Raw genomic sequence first — 16,208 nt, 5'->3', positions numbered from 1 at the left:
AAAACTGTATCCTTACGACTATGATAGACCGATGTTAATTGTTTAAAATGATCAGGATATTTGGATATTCTGTGCTAAATGTGTCCTATCTTCCCCACACTACTATTTATGAATTACATTTCGGATATTTCACGCGTAAGTTTGGTTGTTGCAATAAACCGTATTAAAGGTATTTGTTGGTGTATTAAGTATTGACGTACAACATGGCATTTACAAACATTGTTTTGTGTAAAAATATTTTTTAGCCATTAACATCTACAATGTTTGTTTCGTTTTTAAATTAAAAATCTGGTTTAATACCGAACAGCAGCTGATTCAGACTACTTTCGGTTAATTGCGATATTCGATCTTTGTATTCACTTGGTTTTAATCATTTTGTCTTGCAGTTGGCATGTTTCTTTGATTGAATCCGCAGCATTGTCGAACGCCTTCTGTTCTGCCCTCCCTCCACTTTTTCACATTTCTCTTTTTCAATCTATGCAACATTGAAGCAATACTTCTTCTATTGCTTCTCTTCCTCACAAAACCAGATGTTGCTGGCTTCAAAAACATGACAACGTGTTGGTCGAGCGATAGAACCGAAAGTTTTTAAGCTTAGTTTAGCCAGGCGAAACAAAATATAGTGCACGTTGTGGTATTGGTGTGGCAATGGGAGATAAAATAATCACGAATAAAACAATCGAACTTCGATAATTTGTTTCCAAAAAGATTCAGTTGATGAAGCATCGCCAAGCTTTCAATCTTATTATATTCTCCGGAAGCTAATTATATCGATGACTGGAATATATTTAAGCAAACAGTTTTAACGCGCTGTTTCTAATAGGTTGTAGGTAGGAATGAAATACGAAAACATGTTTTTGCAGAACCATATTTTATGTTATTCCAGCTTATCCAAACTACCAACAGATGTAGTTTCTACATTTAGTTTATAATTTAACAAGTATGTTTATCTCTGCTGTTGTAATCTGAATTGAGGTAATAACATGAGCTTGTCCAGCATAGAAGCTGGGAGACAATATGTACGTGCTGCTACTACTTGCATGCTGCTTAGTGATCGTAACCACTAAGCAGTTAATTGGAGGTATGTGTAACCGATTCATACAGTTGTTACATTTATGTGTTGATTGTTTTTCCGTTCATGTCTCTCGACTGCTCTACTATACTCTTAACCCCGATTTTGCCAAACTACACTTCAGCGACAGGCGTATCACACGTTATGGTTGGATAGTCGTCGCTTTATTGTTGCGCACACAAATACCTTGATTTTTAATTTTAGCGAAGGCAAAAACAACAATTGACGTACTGTTGGCTTATTGATGTTACTTTTCCACGTGCTACTTAAGCTTCTTTGTCTGTATAGTACTGTGGGGTAAGATGGGACAACTTTAGCACACAATATCCAAATACCCGGATGTTTTAATCAATTAACAACGGTCCATGGAAGTCGTGAGGATACGGTTTTACAATTTTGTGAATGACTTGTTTACAACCAAATGGGACGAGAAAATAGAACGAAAAGGTGTCTCATTTTTCACCACCCTAATATATGTGGTTCATTTACCACTTGTGATCAAGAAGTATTACAAGCGTGTATAGGAAATATTTTTCGTTTCTTGCAATCTTAACATCGTATTGTTCCTCAAAAGGTGACTTGTCACCTCCCAGCTTATAAATAATAAAACTCTTTCAGGCCGTTTAGGTTTTTAGATTTAATTATTGTGAGCTCTCATATTGATCAGACGTCTGAGGAACACTCCTTAAAACGTTCTGTATATACGAACATAAAAGTTATTAGTGATTTTATTCAATTTAAAACTGCTTTGGTCTAATGAAATGTCAATGCGAGCCGTAACAAGCCAAATTTTCCGTTTTCGTTAAGTCAATTTACCCAAGTGAAAATCAATGAAACCTTTAGGTGTTTTATCGTGACACGTATGAAATGTACGTTGTCGTTTTGCCTCTGTCAGTTTAAATATTCAACTTCAAATTAAACTCGCACACAAAATAAGTTTATCGTTATCTTTAACTTTATGCATTTTTAACGCTTTTAATGAAATACCGTATATTGATTCTGTCGACCTTAATACACTTTGTCAAATCAATTTTGTTAAATAACTGAGAATTAACTATGCGGTAACACACGGTCTTGTTTTTCACTCTAGTTTTAGGCGTTCCACAATCGGATTAGCATGTGGCAGAATTGCTGATATTGATTTGCGCCTGTTTCCACTCGCCCCCTCTCTCGCTCTCTCTTCCCTTTTCTGCATTTGTTTAATTGGTCGCCGTTAAAAACGTCAAAGCCTATAATTGATTTCGTGGCGATTTAGTGGAATCTGCAAACTGCCAATTGAACGCACGTTCGTCTGTTCGACATGCTCACGTTGGAACACACGTCTGGAACTCGCTGATTACAACGCCAGTTATTGATCGTTGTAATCAGATTTAATCAACCTATTTCCTGTAGCACTTAGCTTTACTAAACTACATCTCATAATCACGGTAACATGATAATCTCTCAATATACTATAGTCCATAAAAACAACCAAAATTACAGAAAAAGCATTTCTAAAAATGATTTACTTAATCTGTTTAATTTAGAGGTGAAATGCAATCAAGGTGAAACCATTATACTTCCTTGTGATGTTACCCACGATTCCCAAATGTTCTCACCCTACGTCATCGAATGGTTACGTCACGGTGAAAATATCCCAATCATGATGAAAATATGGAAAGGTCGTGCGCAAGTCAGCTCCGCATATGGAGGTAAATAAAACGTTTTTACTGCGGAGTAGGAAGGGACACCTTTGGCAAATAATATTCAAATATTCTTATTGTGTAATAAACAATTAACAACGGTATATAAGAGCCGTTAAAATAGGGGACGAGATAATAGAATGAGAGGGTGTCCTATCTTTCCCCACTAGACTATATCACAAATCGAATAGAATGATTTCATAAGTTGTTTACACCTTTACATGCACATTTACCGTAAGGCAAACTATATTACCTGTTTTACTATAATGCGTAGTAATAAATAACTTTACCATAACAATAAACAAGTGTATAATCTCGAACGAGATAAAATTATGATGATGAACGAGATGTTATTTAAAGGACGGATTTCGATCAAGAATTCAACAATTCCAGATGCGTCTCTTCTAATGCGCAACGTAACAACGGATGATGCTGGAATATATGTATGCAGGGTCCTATTTCTCAATGAAAAGTTCCCAATGAAAGAAGACGATGTTACTGTTCGTTTGGTGGTGGAAGGTACATACGTATAAGTAAATATATTTCATGTCCCAGCTCCACTGGTTTAGGCGCTTGCACAGTATTTAAAGCGTACACGCGGTTCGATGCTCGACGTCGATATCAATTCGGATTGGCGCACGTGTCCTTGGGCAAGACACTTAACGGACATTGCTCCAACCTAGCGGTCACTAAGGCCATAACCTTTATTTTATTCAAGGTCATAAACACAGCCACAATGGTGACAGCATTGAGTTCTATATAACGTTTACAATTTGTGCCACGTGGTTTGTAACTCTTAGTCTATATATTGTAAATTTGTGAAAAGTTTTTGGTTACCAGTTCAAACAGAGAAGTATGTGTATATTACATTGGTGTATGTAACAGAGAGAAACGATGTGCAGATTTTGCTACACGAATAATTATTTCTATAAACCTATTTACATGGGGCATGACATTGAACGTGGTCCAATAATTGAAATTAATTTGGAGATTATGTCGAGCGAATGTACATACATATTTCATAAACCACGTGGCCACGTACTTGCAGTGCTGCACGGTTAAAATCCAGTTTATTTCTTTATCCTATTCATTCCTCCACATATATAGTAGGGTGAAGGAAGATGGGGCACCTTTAGCTCAGAATATCCAAATAATATCCTGATGGTGTTTTAAACAATTAATAACGGTCTATATATGGGTGTCATGAGGATGCGATTTTACAATAGTTTGAACTGTCTATGTTTACCATCAAATGTGACGTGAAAATAGAATAATAAAGTTTCCCATCTTTCCCCACCCTACTATATATTCGTGTGGCTAAAGGGGTTCACCGTCTAGCTGTCATGCTTGTAACTAAAATTTATTTTTTAACCGAAAACACCCATTAGTGTCCAGTATAGGTAAAACGCTTGTAGTTATTATGTTGAAAACAAAATACCGTACATTCGCTTCTAATCCCAAAAGCTTGTACCAAAAACGTTGATGACAATTTTGTTATAAAATAAATTTGATTTAGTAAAAAATAAGTAAAACGACAGACGGCGAGCAATCGTCATGATGTCTTCCGTGTTATCGATTTCTCTTCGGTGATTTTGATTGTTCACTCAGTGTTATTGGGATGTGGGTGATATGTGCACGTTTGCTGCAATTCCTGTAGCACCAAAGTGTTGAGTGTGTTAAACAAGGTGTAGGCTATAAGCTTTACTTTATAAAATATCTGAAGTAACACCGCCAAATTTTTAAGTCCAACTCTAAAATTATGATATGGTAGGACGGGGGAAGATGGGACACATTTTCATTCAATTTTCTCTCCCAATTTGGTAGTAAACAAAGAACATTTAAAGAATTATAAAACCATATCCCCACGACTCCCATATAGACCGTTGGTAATTGTTGTTCAAAACACGATCAGGACATACCCCACACTACTAGAAAAGTACTTGGCACATAACTCAACCTTGATATATTAAATGATAACTATTATGTTGCCTTTACCTCGCTGTGTATGTTTTCAGTTGTAACAACCCAGTAATTATGTACATTTTACCTCGTCAGGTCTACATATTCTAAACATCAAATATTTGCTAGTTTTGCATGTTTAAATTGATAATCCGTACCAAAAACGTCGTTTCTTCTTTGTCAACGTTTCAAATTGCGCCGTTTTCTAAATATAAGAAGTAGTTTCAAAATATGTAGGATTGTTTCTTGGTGTCTTAAAACCAAAGCTTTGTTAGCAAGTGGTTTTAGGCTGCATTTGGTTATATTTGGAGCGTTCGAACGAACCACTGTTTTTACGTCGTTTTTATTCGGAAAGGTTCGGTTTTTACTTGTAAGTGCAACCATAGCGCCCTCTGTTGGAAAGGCTAAAAAGTAGAACGTTTTTAGTAGGAGGCGCCACAGAGCAATATACTCGTATATACGTATATATGCAGAAGCTGTACGTTGATTACGGTACGTTGATTATTAACATGTGGGGATAAATTTCGTCATTTTAAAATACTTTTTTGTTCTACTTGGTTAATGACATATGGGGTCAAATTCGAGGTTACTTGCATACAAAATTCAACTATTTATACGTATGCAAACTTTTTTCTACAGGCGGTTAATTTACGTCAGTAGTTGTTTAATTATTTGTACGTCACCTTTTTTAGTATTTTATTGGTTTGTGGTCTATAAAAAACTCTAGATTAAACATGGCCATAAAGTGTATTACCAATGCTAGTCTTAATTGCTTAGTGTGCTCGATTTATGTACCTAAAAAGTGCATTGTCAGATAGTGCAATCTTTAATTAGCGTCGTGGCAGCGCCCGGGCAGTCGATATTCTTGCTGCCTATCCTTTTCATCGAGTGAATTACAGCGCAGGATCCAGGATTAAGTGCAGGCGTTTAAATAAATTAGCATTGACCGCCAGTAAAAGCAGTTGCAACTAGTCTTGGCAGTTATGGCTTCTAACATACGTAGTTGCAGTTGCAGAAGTCTTATAACTTATTTATAAACGTACAACGACTAAGTGGGTGTTCGCTCTGAGGAGTATATGTGTTGCTACTGGCGTAAAGTAAGAGCGCAGCCGGCGTTGAAAGATTGTTTTATATATTTTGTATTTGAATCGGAAGTGAGATCTTAACTGTAGGTTTAGGGGAAGGAATGTTGTGACGTTGCACACCCTGGGGCGCCGGTAAATTTTATTCATTACCACTTGCTTTGCGATCATTTAATAAAACACAGCAATGCCATTTGCAAATATAAGATTTGCCTCTTCTGACGTACAGTATAAATGAAGATTAATTTGAGTATCGACGTTTTAATATAACTCCTCAAATTTATTCGTCGATTTGTTGTCTGAGTAAAAATTGAATGTGTGGATTTGTAACTTTGGTCAATTTTTCACCGATCATGTTAACACGCACCTGCTTGCTATATATTTTATTGCGATAATTTCGTTCCCATTTTTTTCATGAGCTAGTATAATCAATGTGCCAACAATAATTGGCCAGTTCAATAACGTCGATCGTTCTCTGTTCGATCCTTGCGCGCTTAGTATAGCTATCACTTGTCTCTCAAAGATATTGAGCCATATTTGCAGAAAAAATAACCGCAACGATGTCTGGATGGTAGCTGCCCCACCTATATAGATCGACTTCTTTCCAGCCGAAGCAAGGTCGAACAAGTAGTGTAGCAGATTCTGACAGATTATGTACTGTAGCCGTATATATAGTTCCGTAGCGTATATAGTTATTACCATTTATTTTAAAGATTGTAATGCAGTTAGGTTTAAAGTTCTCTACAACACCGTGGAGTTGGATATAACGTTGCTAAGATTATGAAAGTTTCGCAAGAATGTTGTATTCTTCAAAGATAAATGCAACAAGCTGTCGGGCAAAGAGTCAATGTACAGCATGGTTGAACACGACTATTGCTTACGTCATAGTCGTAAATCTAATCATTCGCGGTGCCCGTGCAGGTCTCAACGGAGGTGATGCTTACTTTTAATTTAATTAAAGTAATTTGTTACATGTATTACCACAAATTTCATTGTAAAAACAGAAACAAACGTTTTTTTATATATTATTGTAGTATCATTGTATTACAAGGGTTGCTAATGCAATTTGCAACTCAATAAGTCCTAAAATTCAACTTAATCTAGCGATATAAAATATTAATGACTTCGAAATACAGTATCGAAAGATGGTACAAGTGCGGAAAACAATAGCATGGTGACATACGATTTTAGTTTAACTTATTTTAAAACATTGGCTATTGGCTGCTTTGGTTTAGTTAAAAACTTGTTAAAATTGTAAAAAGATGGTAAGTTGTTTTTTTTGCAATTGTGCAATCATTCAGTTGTCAAATACATTTAAATAACCGATTGATTACTGACGCGAATATATAGATCGTATCAGTACACAAAACACTAAGACATCGCGTATGTGTGGTCGAATGGCGTTGAAAATGATTTGAAATATAATGGAATCCGATTACGGGATTTCGTTTCTGCCCGGATTAACTTCTTACATGATATGAAGCTTGAGATTTTATTGAAACCTTATGATTGTAGTTAATTTAAACTAATCCGCTTGCTTCGGTATTTACGTTGATTAATTAAGCGTCATTTAAAACGACGATTGATCAACATGTCGGTGGTTGAACCGCTTATATGGAAGCCACTCACTTTCTTATCTTCCATCGCCCAATTAGAATGCAGTAAACACATTCAAACTTGTTTCCATGGCAACATGAGTCACGGTTCATTGCCTGCATCGGTGATTGGGGGAAAATTTTCAAACGTCAAGTTGACGAAGTGCAGCAAGCACTAAAACTTATCTGTGTCTGCTTTATGAATCGTTAAATGTATTAGACACTATAGCAAAAATATAGAACTTTTACAAATAGTGGCATTCAAATTGAACACCGGGCGACCTACAACGGAAGTATAAATGCAATAACTTCTCGTACGATCGATGCTATTAAACAAATCCCATAACGATGTTGGACTTAAGTTATTAATATTATTGATGAGTCGAAGCAAAGCAATGATAAATTTAAAGCATCGTATTTGCCTGCGATACCCGAAGGGACACCATCGATCCATTTTTTGTGCGCTACGTTACATAGATATTTGAAGCTCATGTAATTTGATGCAAAGTACTTTTCAGCTCCTCCCACGCTTGTGGTCACCCCACCACCCACTGAGCAGGGCAAGGAAGGGAGCTCCCTACTGTTAAGATGCTTAGCGAGTGGAGTACCACAACCTGTTATTACGTGGACGAAAGATGACTGGTCCATTCGAGATGGGCAGGTAAATTTGGTTTTAAACTATTATAACTCCTTCACAAAAGTTCAATACACCAAATTGATATAGCTAAATGCTAAAACCATTATTTCAGAATGGTATAAAGTTAAACGAAGGGGAGCTTCATATACCGAAACTACGTCGTTCTCACAGTGGACGGTATACGTGTCGTGCCCAAAGTGTACAAGGTCAGGTCCAGCACACAACTGTGGTATATGTCTCAGGTGAATTCATGTCACCAGTCATATAAAATGTTTGCTACAATTTAGAAAAAAATATCACTCTCGATTTATTTCAGCACCTCCCGTTTTTACCAAATTACCTCAAGATTTTACGCCAAAAGAAGCGGGAACAGCTTTGTTCTCGTGTGAAGCCAAAGGTTATCCATCAGCGATATCGTACAAGTAAGTATAATTCCAACTAGCTTGCAGTACTTAAGTCGATGAAACGCCCAGAACCCAAAATACCTCGTATTCTAGGTGGTATCACAATGGTACACCTGTTACATCTTCTGAGAACCTTCGTGGTAGATACAACGTGTTGGACGACCACACTTTATACATATATGACGTCATATTGACAGACAAGGGTACGGTCACGTGTGAAGCAACCAACGGTTACGGTTCACCGATCACATCTTCTGCAAGTCTTCGAGTGGAATGTAAGATATTCGCAGCATTTCAATCATGCTTAACTCAACTGTCATTCTATTCATTTACGGCTTACCCATTATTCAGCTGCAATCTTTAAATAAAACGTGAGCACATACTATTATCAATGACAGGCATTGAACTTAAATGTATCTTTTAAGGGAGTTTTAATGTATAGTAGGGTGGGGGAAGATGGGACACCTTTGACCCATAATAAATAAATATTCTGATCGTGTTTTAAACAGTTAACAACGGTCTATGGGAGCCGTGAGGATACAGTTTTATAAAAAATCGTTGAATGTTTGTTTACTACCAAATTGGAGGAGAAAATAGATTGAAAAGGTGTCCCATCTTCCCTCACCCTACTATATCTTTTGTATACTGGCTACATACATGCTGCAACCTTCCAGGTGCCTGGCATTTGACTATTGGTTTTAATCACTTAAAAATATAAAGTTGTCCAATCATATACCTGCCCACTGCACAAAATCTTGGATTAAAAGAAACGACCCAAAAGTTATTTGGTTGTTAAGTAGACGTCGTTGTTGAACTGTTTAACTAGATATTTTTGTACAGTAAAAACTACAGTTTAAACTAACATTAAGACTTACATTAAAAATTAACACCATTTTTTTAGTTCGTGCACGCGTGACACACATGCCATCGATAGTATATGCGGGTATTTCCCTGCCAGTCAAGTTGTTCTGCCCTACATTAGCTGAACCACAAGTGAACAGAATAATCTGGGAAAAAGATAATTTCGTAATACGCATTCAGCAGGTGAAATATTATCTATGCCTTCTGTTTTCATCGATTTTCTGGTCTTAAAACAATGTTTTGTAATGTGTATTTTTTCTGTATAGTGTCTGTGCAACGGACACGAGTATATGTGTTGTTTTGACTTCTGGCTTTTTTAACCAATGCCATCCAGCCGCTTAAATCACTTTGTGAAGAATTCTTCTGCTGAACGTGCTTTAGCAAGTGGTGAAACACAAGCAAACGTTTGTATCGATTTCGCATTTGCGCTTGATCAAGATAAAAGAGTTGACAGGATGATCTTTCCGTGCATTACTTCGCATCCAAACCTTCAGTTATTGAATTATTAAACATTCCCCGACCTCACTTACTTTTTATTTGAATTAAAAGTGTCAACGATGAATATTGACATAAATTCAATACCTCACAAGTTTTAAATGCGAATGTTTTAAACAATTTATTACTTTTCAGAATTCAAGAATGTCAACTGATGGTAATGGAAGTCTAATCATCCACTCAGTAATTCAAAGTGACGCCGGTCGTTACACATGTACACCTTATAATATCGTGGGTACTGTAGGTAAATCCCCACCAACACACGTTGTCATCAGGGACCCTCCGAGGTTTACAATTCGTCCAAAAGGAATTTATGAACAAAGCGTCGGTTCACAATTGCTGATCCCATGTGCTGGTATCGCTGATCCTACACCAAGTATATCTTGGCGGAAGGTATTTTCCTACATAGCAAAACTTAATATTCTATTACTTTTATTCGTCTCTTCGACTAAGGTGGTAAAGATTTTGGAATATTTTAAACGAAAAGACAGGATATAGCGACAAAACTGCAGTTGTTAAAGCACGCTAATAAGTAAAAACATGTTTAAGTTTAATTGAAAGAAAATAAGCGTGGTCGCTACACCTAGCGGACAGACGAGTCAAAACTTTAAAAGAATAAAATAACACACGAAAGTTTGTTGTGGATAATATCCTTACTTATTTATATACAGGTATCATCCAAGGTACCAGCGACATATTGTGTTGATGGTGGTAATCTAAGTATTCTATCATTGCGTAAATCACATCATGGTGTTTGGCAATGTGTTCTTTCAAATCAAGTCGGTGATGTAACAACTAATGTTATGATAATTGTTACATGTAAGTTGATTTAAGTTTGTTTTATAAATTGAGCCATACCGATTACAAATAAGGCGCGCTGTTATAAATTCTCATGTTTATAATTTTTTTATTTTGTTTTGTTTATATATTTTAATGCCACCTAGTAATAATTTAATTTCAAACAGATACGACACCACATGGCGTCAGTAACTTAACAACATGGGTGGTAAGCGATACTTCGGTTTCAGTAAAATGGAACGCCGGGTATAGCGGTGGTTACACTCAAGTGTTTACGTTATGGTAAGACAATAACCATATTAAAAAATATGTTTTTATTTTTCACAATTTTTGTTTCCAAGGTATAAACGTTTGGACCAGGGCAATCATACATGGAGAACAATATTTTCCAACACTAGGAATGAAGCTGTACTGCAAAACTTGATTCCAGGAACGACGTATGAAGTGGCAGTCATTCCGTCTAATCAAGCTGGAAAGGGACCATTTAGTGTAACCAAAACAGTCAAGACAAGTGGTATGTATTTGTACATATTTTAGTTAAATGGACTGCTAAGCGCACGGGTGCATATTTTCGTTTCAGTAGCAACCGTACGCAGTTCCCCTACGCCAGCTTTCATTGCTCGACCATCAAATCTTGCTTCGCGAACTACACCTGATGGTAAAGTTATTATAGAATGGGAATATAACGACGTCTCTTCAGTCATTGGTTACGTAATAGAATACAGGAGAATTGGTGAAGACCTCTCCATTTTAATCACTACACCCTTGCCAATCCCGGTTGCCAACGGAGGTTACTTGTCATTGTTATTTTATATTTTATTAAATTACGAACAACTTGATTTACATTTATACCATAGTTTCAGAAGTGCGACGAAAAAGAAGTTTGGTTGCAGAGTGGAAACGATTAGACATAGCACCGAACAACGTTTCATCTTACGTCATTGAACCAAACAAACTGTATCGGAATCAAATATACGAAATACAAATAATGGCTGTTACCTCATTCCAGTATAGCGAACCAAGTGTTCCTTTTAACATATCCACAAAGGGTAAAACTAATTAACATACATTAGAATATTATAGTAGAGTGGGGTGAGATGGAACACCTTCCTATTCCATTTTCTCGTCATATTTGGTGGTAAACAAAGAACATTTGAAGAATTTTAATACTGTTCTCCTCACGAGCCTAAATTGTTACAAACACGATCAGGATGTTTGGATGTTATGTGCTAAAGGTGTCCCGTCTTTCCCCACACTACTATATCTAATTAGCCTAATGCGACTGCCACCAATATAAATGTTATCACCCAGGTTTAACGACCTACCCACTATATGTTGACAAAGAATTTGTGAAAACCGGTGATGGTTCCATCATAGGTGGGGTGTTTGGTTGTATCCTGGCCATTCTCATCTTGGTAGGGGTGATCACTTGGCTGTACCGTCGACGCAAACTTCAAAGAGAAAACAAAACAAATGGTTTGAATTGTTATTTTATTCATAAAGTATGAAAGCACATTAATATATCTCAGGTTCTCCTTCAAGAAGTAATGTTTCTTCCTCCGATGAAAACCAAATAAGGTAAACTAATATCTTTCAAAATTTTGTTTTCAGGTGTAATCATTTATTTGCGCAGTTATGATGATAAACAAGATAAGGAGCGGAAATTTCACTTGACAAGAACTGATGGTTTTACTTCAGCTGCCTCGGACCAAACCTACAAGACTAACGTTTTGAAAAACCGGTCCGTATTCAGTTCTGAAAATAACATAGGTTAGTAAAAGTTACCACGCTTATGTGAATGATGGATATTTAATTAATTATTTTTTCAATATAAACAGATTTAGAAGACTGTTTGCTTCATCAATCGTTTTCTCAAGATGTTGGTGGCTTGAACCATAATCAAAGAAGTAAAGATAATGACTCCATTCGAACCAGACGTGAAACTGCTGTCAAAGTTTTATTCGCCCAACAAGAGAATATGCGAAAGGTTTTGGGAGTAAAATACAATAAGAGTAAGTGTTTTTAAAATGATATTTCTTTTGGTTTTAACCGCATGACCTAAACATTGTTCTGTAGATGCCACGTTACCAAGTCGACCATTTTCCGGTGTACCCGATTACCTCAAAGAAACTTTATCAACTTCATGTGTACCTGATTTAAATGGAACTACAAGCAGTAGAACTTTTGTACGACGTATATCGTTTGAAGACAGACGGCACGAAGAGTCACCACAAATTAAAGATGATCTTGTTTTTGGTGTTGTTGGCTTTGACTCGCCCCACGGTGTCACCTCTCCACATCCAAACTTATGTCAGGACAATGACAATGTAATTTCAAGAGATCACCAACAACAAATCGATGACGTTGTAATAGCTGGATATGGAAGTCGATTTTGTGACATCAGTGATATTACGTCACACCAGACTCCACTTTTGTCTTCATCTCCAATTAAAAACCGTCCCAATGATCAAAATCCACTCAGGGAGCAATCTTTTAACAAAGAACAATTTCTCTTGCAACACAGAAGACCAAGAACTCGAGCCAGCTACAGTTGTGACTATGAGCGTGCTAGACCGCATCGGTGGAATCAAAACCACAGTTTGGACGACCGCTCCGTAGCGCTAGAGATCGACTGCAGTAACAGTGACATCGAGGTTCGTTACATCAAGAGTCTGACGAAGCAAGTCGTTAAAGAACTGTTAAGGAATCCTTTAAAAGTTGGTGAGTATTGTGTGTTGATTTGTAAGCATGATTGTAACTAAGTGTTCGCAAGCATGTCGATAGTTGTTGTGATGATATAACAAAATAAAACATGTTCAGTTTGTTTTGGAAAGGATCAAATAAGATGGGAATGAAGTCGGAGGAATCGTCGTTCTCGCGACAAAAGGTATTTATTATTTGATGATAATTTAGGATTTACCGCGTGTAATGCACTTGTTAACTGTGATTAACGGTAGATCATCAGTTAAAAACAATTAAATTGTTACGAACTATACCCAAATAACGATTTAAAAAAAAATGGGAACAAAAATATTGTACAAATCGTTTCGAGAAGGAAAATTTGAAAATAAAAATTCGTTTTCGAAACAGAATTCGTCATTTCGGAACGAAATTGGAAACGTTTTAAATTTTTAAAGGCAAAAATGCATTAGTGACTTTACCCAATATTTCAATACAGAGACCATCGATAGAAAGGAGCGACATCTCACCGAAACACCGTACGTCACTTGAGGCGCTGTTGAGTCCCACCCATGAGATAAGGAGAAGGGAAAGAGGATTTCCTCAACTTAAGTTGAAGGAGGCAGACGAGATAAATACATCCTCCCATCCAAGAAATACGAGATCTAAGTTTTCCGGTACAGCACCACAGCTGTTGGATCAAAGTTTGCAACCTAGTATTGAAATATCAACTTCTTTCATCCCGAAACCGACAGTGATATCCCTTGCCGACATCCCTGATTCTTTACGAGTTGAAAACAATGACAAATCTGTTTCTTCCCCAACTTCATCGTCGTCGTGTAGTCCGCGTAAATTTAAAGCTCACCCTCAAAACTTCGAGCTTTCTAAAACATGTTCGCCGGATCAAATCAATAAGCCTTATAATCTAATGCAGGATCTTCAAACTGACACGAGCACATGCCAATGGGGAAGCCTTGGTAGACTTTCTAAACTAAAAACTCTTTCCCTGCCGATAAATTCTTACTTACCGCCGGAAACTGCAGTTTCTGGCATTGACGCATGTCTTCAAACCGACCTTCGGGGCGGAACCACTTCTTCAAATAATTGTCCAACGATCAGTAATTCTTCGTTCAATGGCGATAGTACCATTACCACCGGAGATGTTCGGTCTGTCAATGCATTAAAAGGTTAGATTATTATACACAAAAGTTTTAGACAACTACAATCCGTCATCCTTTATCAGATGAACAAGCAAAATGCAAGTTTTTCGGAGGTGGAGCCGATGAATGTACCAATACCGCCCACCCACGTCATAACCATGGTGAATCGTCAAGTAGTGGTTACGTCACACAAGATACTTTACTTTCATCACCAGGAACTAAGGGAGCAAGGAATTCTGACAGGTGTGTATCGCTCTAAGCTTACACTGTGTGGTGCATTTAAACATTACCTGGTACTAAATGTTTATGTATAGTATGGATGGGCAAAGATAGAACAACTTTTTATTCTATTTCCTCGTTCCATTTGGTAGTAAACAAAGAACATTCAAATAACTATAAAACTGTATCCTCAGGACTTTTATAGGCCGTTGTTAATTGTTTAAAACACGATCATGTTATTTGGACATTGTGTGGCAAAGGTGTCCCATCTTACCCCACGACCATATATTTGTTTTGATAGTAAAACTTGTTTAAGACCATATGTGTATCCCAATTATAAACTGGACTACATTTTGGTAAACGAGTAATGGCAAAAAATATATCTCTGGACTACATTTTGGTAAACGAGTAATGACAAAGTTAAACCAGGTCAAGACGGGACAACTCCTCTGTGGAAGATAATTATGAATGGGATTCAGAATACGCAATGGAATCAGAAATTCTGGAAGCTTTGAAGAACTTTGAAAGTCTCAAATCATCAACTTCTGTTTCAGAAGTAATTTGTTTCATTTGTTTAATAAAGATAACTAAATCATATTTTTGCAGGAATTACGACGCCAGCTCTGCAAGTTTACTGTAAATGCAGAATCTGATGATTCTTCTATGGGTGTCGATGCCACGTATGAAGCAATAAAGGTTTGTTTTTTGACTTTATTAGTAATACTGCAACAAACCAACGTTTTGTTTAGAATGATTCAGAAATGCGTGAAGAGGATTTGAAAAAAGAAGATATTGAACGAAGGTAAGAAAATTCAAGAATGTAAAGAAAGAATGTATTTACACTGTTTTGTTTCGCGTTGATAAAAAAGATTCTCTTTATAACTCCAACTCACAACGTTTCTGTTTAGGTGTGCAATTCTAAAGCGGGAATTTCTTCACTTTCGTCGACTACAGCAAGATGAATTTTAAATATCGTTTTAACTGTGCCAAGCACTGAAGCAGAACTTAAGCTTTATTAGATCAGAGTCAATTATTTTTGATATCTTGTGTTGCTGAGGTATTGCTTAAATCGAATATAAGTTCATCTTAATTGGGGAATATGTTGTTTTTAAAGTTTATTTAATTATTTATCTTTAATCCTCTTTCGCCAAGAACTCAGTGTTAATTTTACGTAAACATAAATTTTTCTGTAGAATTTTATTCTACAATACAAGACTTCCAAATGCAGTTAAAACACAGACCTCTAATTTAATATTTAAAAATCATCTATAGTTAGTTTACTGTAAAGCTACGTGCTGAGAATATAGTAAGTCAGACACTGAGTGTTTGTTTAACTTTACTAAAACGAAGTTGTCAGTTTATTTCTTTACTTGCGGTGGGTTGTGTCACAATACAACTGATGTTAATAATTTATTTCCCTCTACTTATATCGGCCTCTCATGTAGTTCACTGCGACTGGAGATTCAAAGTGAAGAAAAATAATGAAAAGAAACATTTTTTTCTTTAAACTGTGACGTAATCCTGAAATACTGTTAGTGTAAATAGTTCGTCGATAATTCCTTAAT

General features: G+C 36.5%; 1 protein-coding gene across 3 annotated transcripts; it reads left to right on the top strand.

The window, feature by feature from the left end:
* Positions 1 to 919: 919 nt before the first annotated feature.
* On the top strand, positions 920 to 16,045 carry LOC100184924. 3 transcript variants are annotated; one of them, XM_026833611.1, is made up of 26 exons: positions 920 to 1,081; positions 2,599 to 2,763; positions 3,115 to 3,273; positions 7,909 to 8,051; positions 8,140 to 8,269; positions 8,344 to 8,449; positions 8,525 to 8,706; positions 9,333 to 9,475; positions 9,923 to 10,180; positions 10,459 to 10,606; positions 10,753 to 10,867; positions 10,927 to 11,099; positions 11,169 to 11,375; positions 11,443 to 11,634; positions 11,897 to 12,061; positions 12,115 to 12,163; positions 12,219 to 12,355; positions 12,424 to 12,597; positions 12,662 to 13,306; positions 13,420 to 13,472; positions 13,764 to 14,451; positions 14,508 to 14,667; positions 15,073 to 15,199; positions 15,250 to 15,339; positions 15,393 to 15,445; positions 15,552 to 16,045. In XM_026833611.1, exons 1-26 carry the CDS (start codon positions 1,018 to 1,020, stop codon positions 15,610 to 15,612), a joined length of 4,587 nt encoding a protein of 1,528 aa, XP_026689412.1. In that variant the 5' UTR covers positions 920 to 1,017; the 3' UTR covers positions 15,613 to 16,045. The 3 variants fall into 3 exon arrangements, with proteins under 3 accessions (XP_026689412.1, XP_018666826.1, XP_026689413.1); XM_018811281.2 differs by having other exon boundaries at positions 11,166 to 11,375; XM_026833612.1 differs by lacking the exons at positions 920 to 1,081; positions 2,599 to 2,763; positions 3,115 to 3,273 and adding an exon at positions 5,517 to 6,728 and having other exon boundaries at positions 11,166 to 11,375.
* The last annotated feature ends 163 nt before the right edge of the window (positions 16,046 to 16,208 follow it).

This window comes from Ciona intestinalis, chromosome 3, assembly GCF_000224145.3.
Source record: "Ciona intestinalis chromosome 3, KH, whole genome shotgun sequence".
Classification (NCBI taxonomy): Eukaryota; Metazoa; Chordata; class Ascidiacea; order Phlebobranchia; family Cionidae; genus Ciona; species Ciona intestinalis.
This window is presented reverse-complemented; position numbering and strand designations above follow the sequence as displayed.

Bases quoted from the DNA above. Each gene is read 5' to 3' on its own strand.
- LOC100184924 (XM_018811281.2), top strand. From the start codon at position 1,018: ATGTACGTGCTGCTACTACTTGCATGCTGCTTAGTGATCGTAACCACT. The intron at 8,052-8,139 runs GTAAATTTGGTT...CCATTATTTCAG, and splicing joins GGTCCATTCGAGATGGGCAG to AATGGTATAAAGTTAAACGA. The intron at 11,635-11,896 runs GTAAAACTAATT...GTTATCACCCAG, and splicing joins TTTTAACATATCCACAAAGG to GTTTAACGACCTACCCACTA.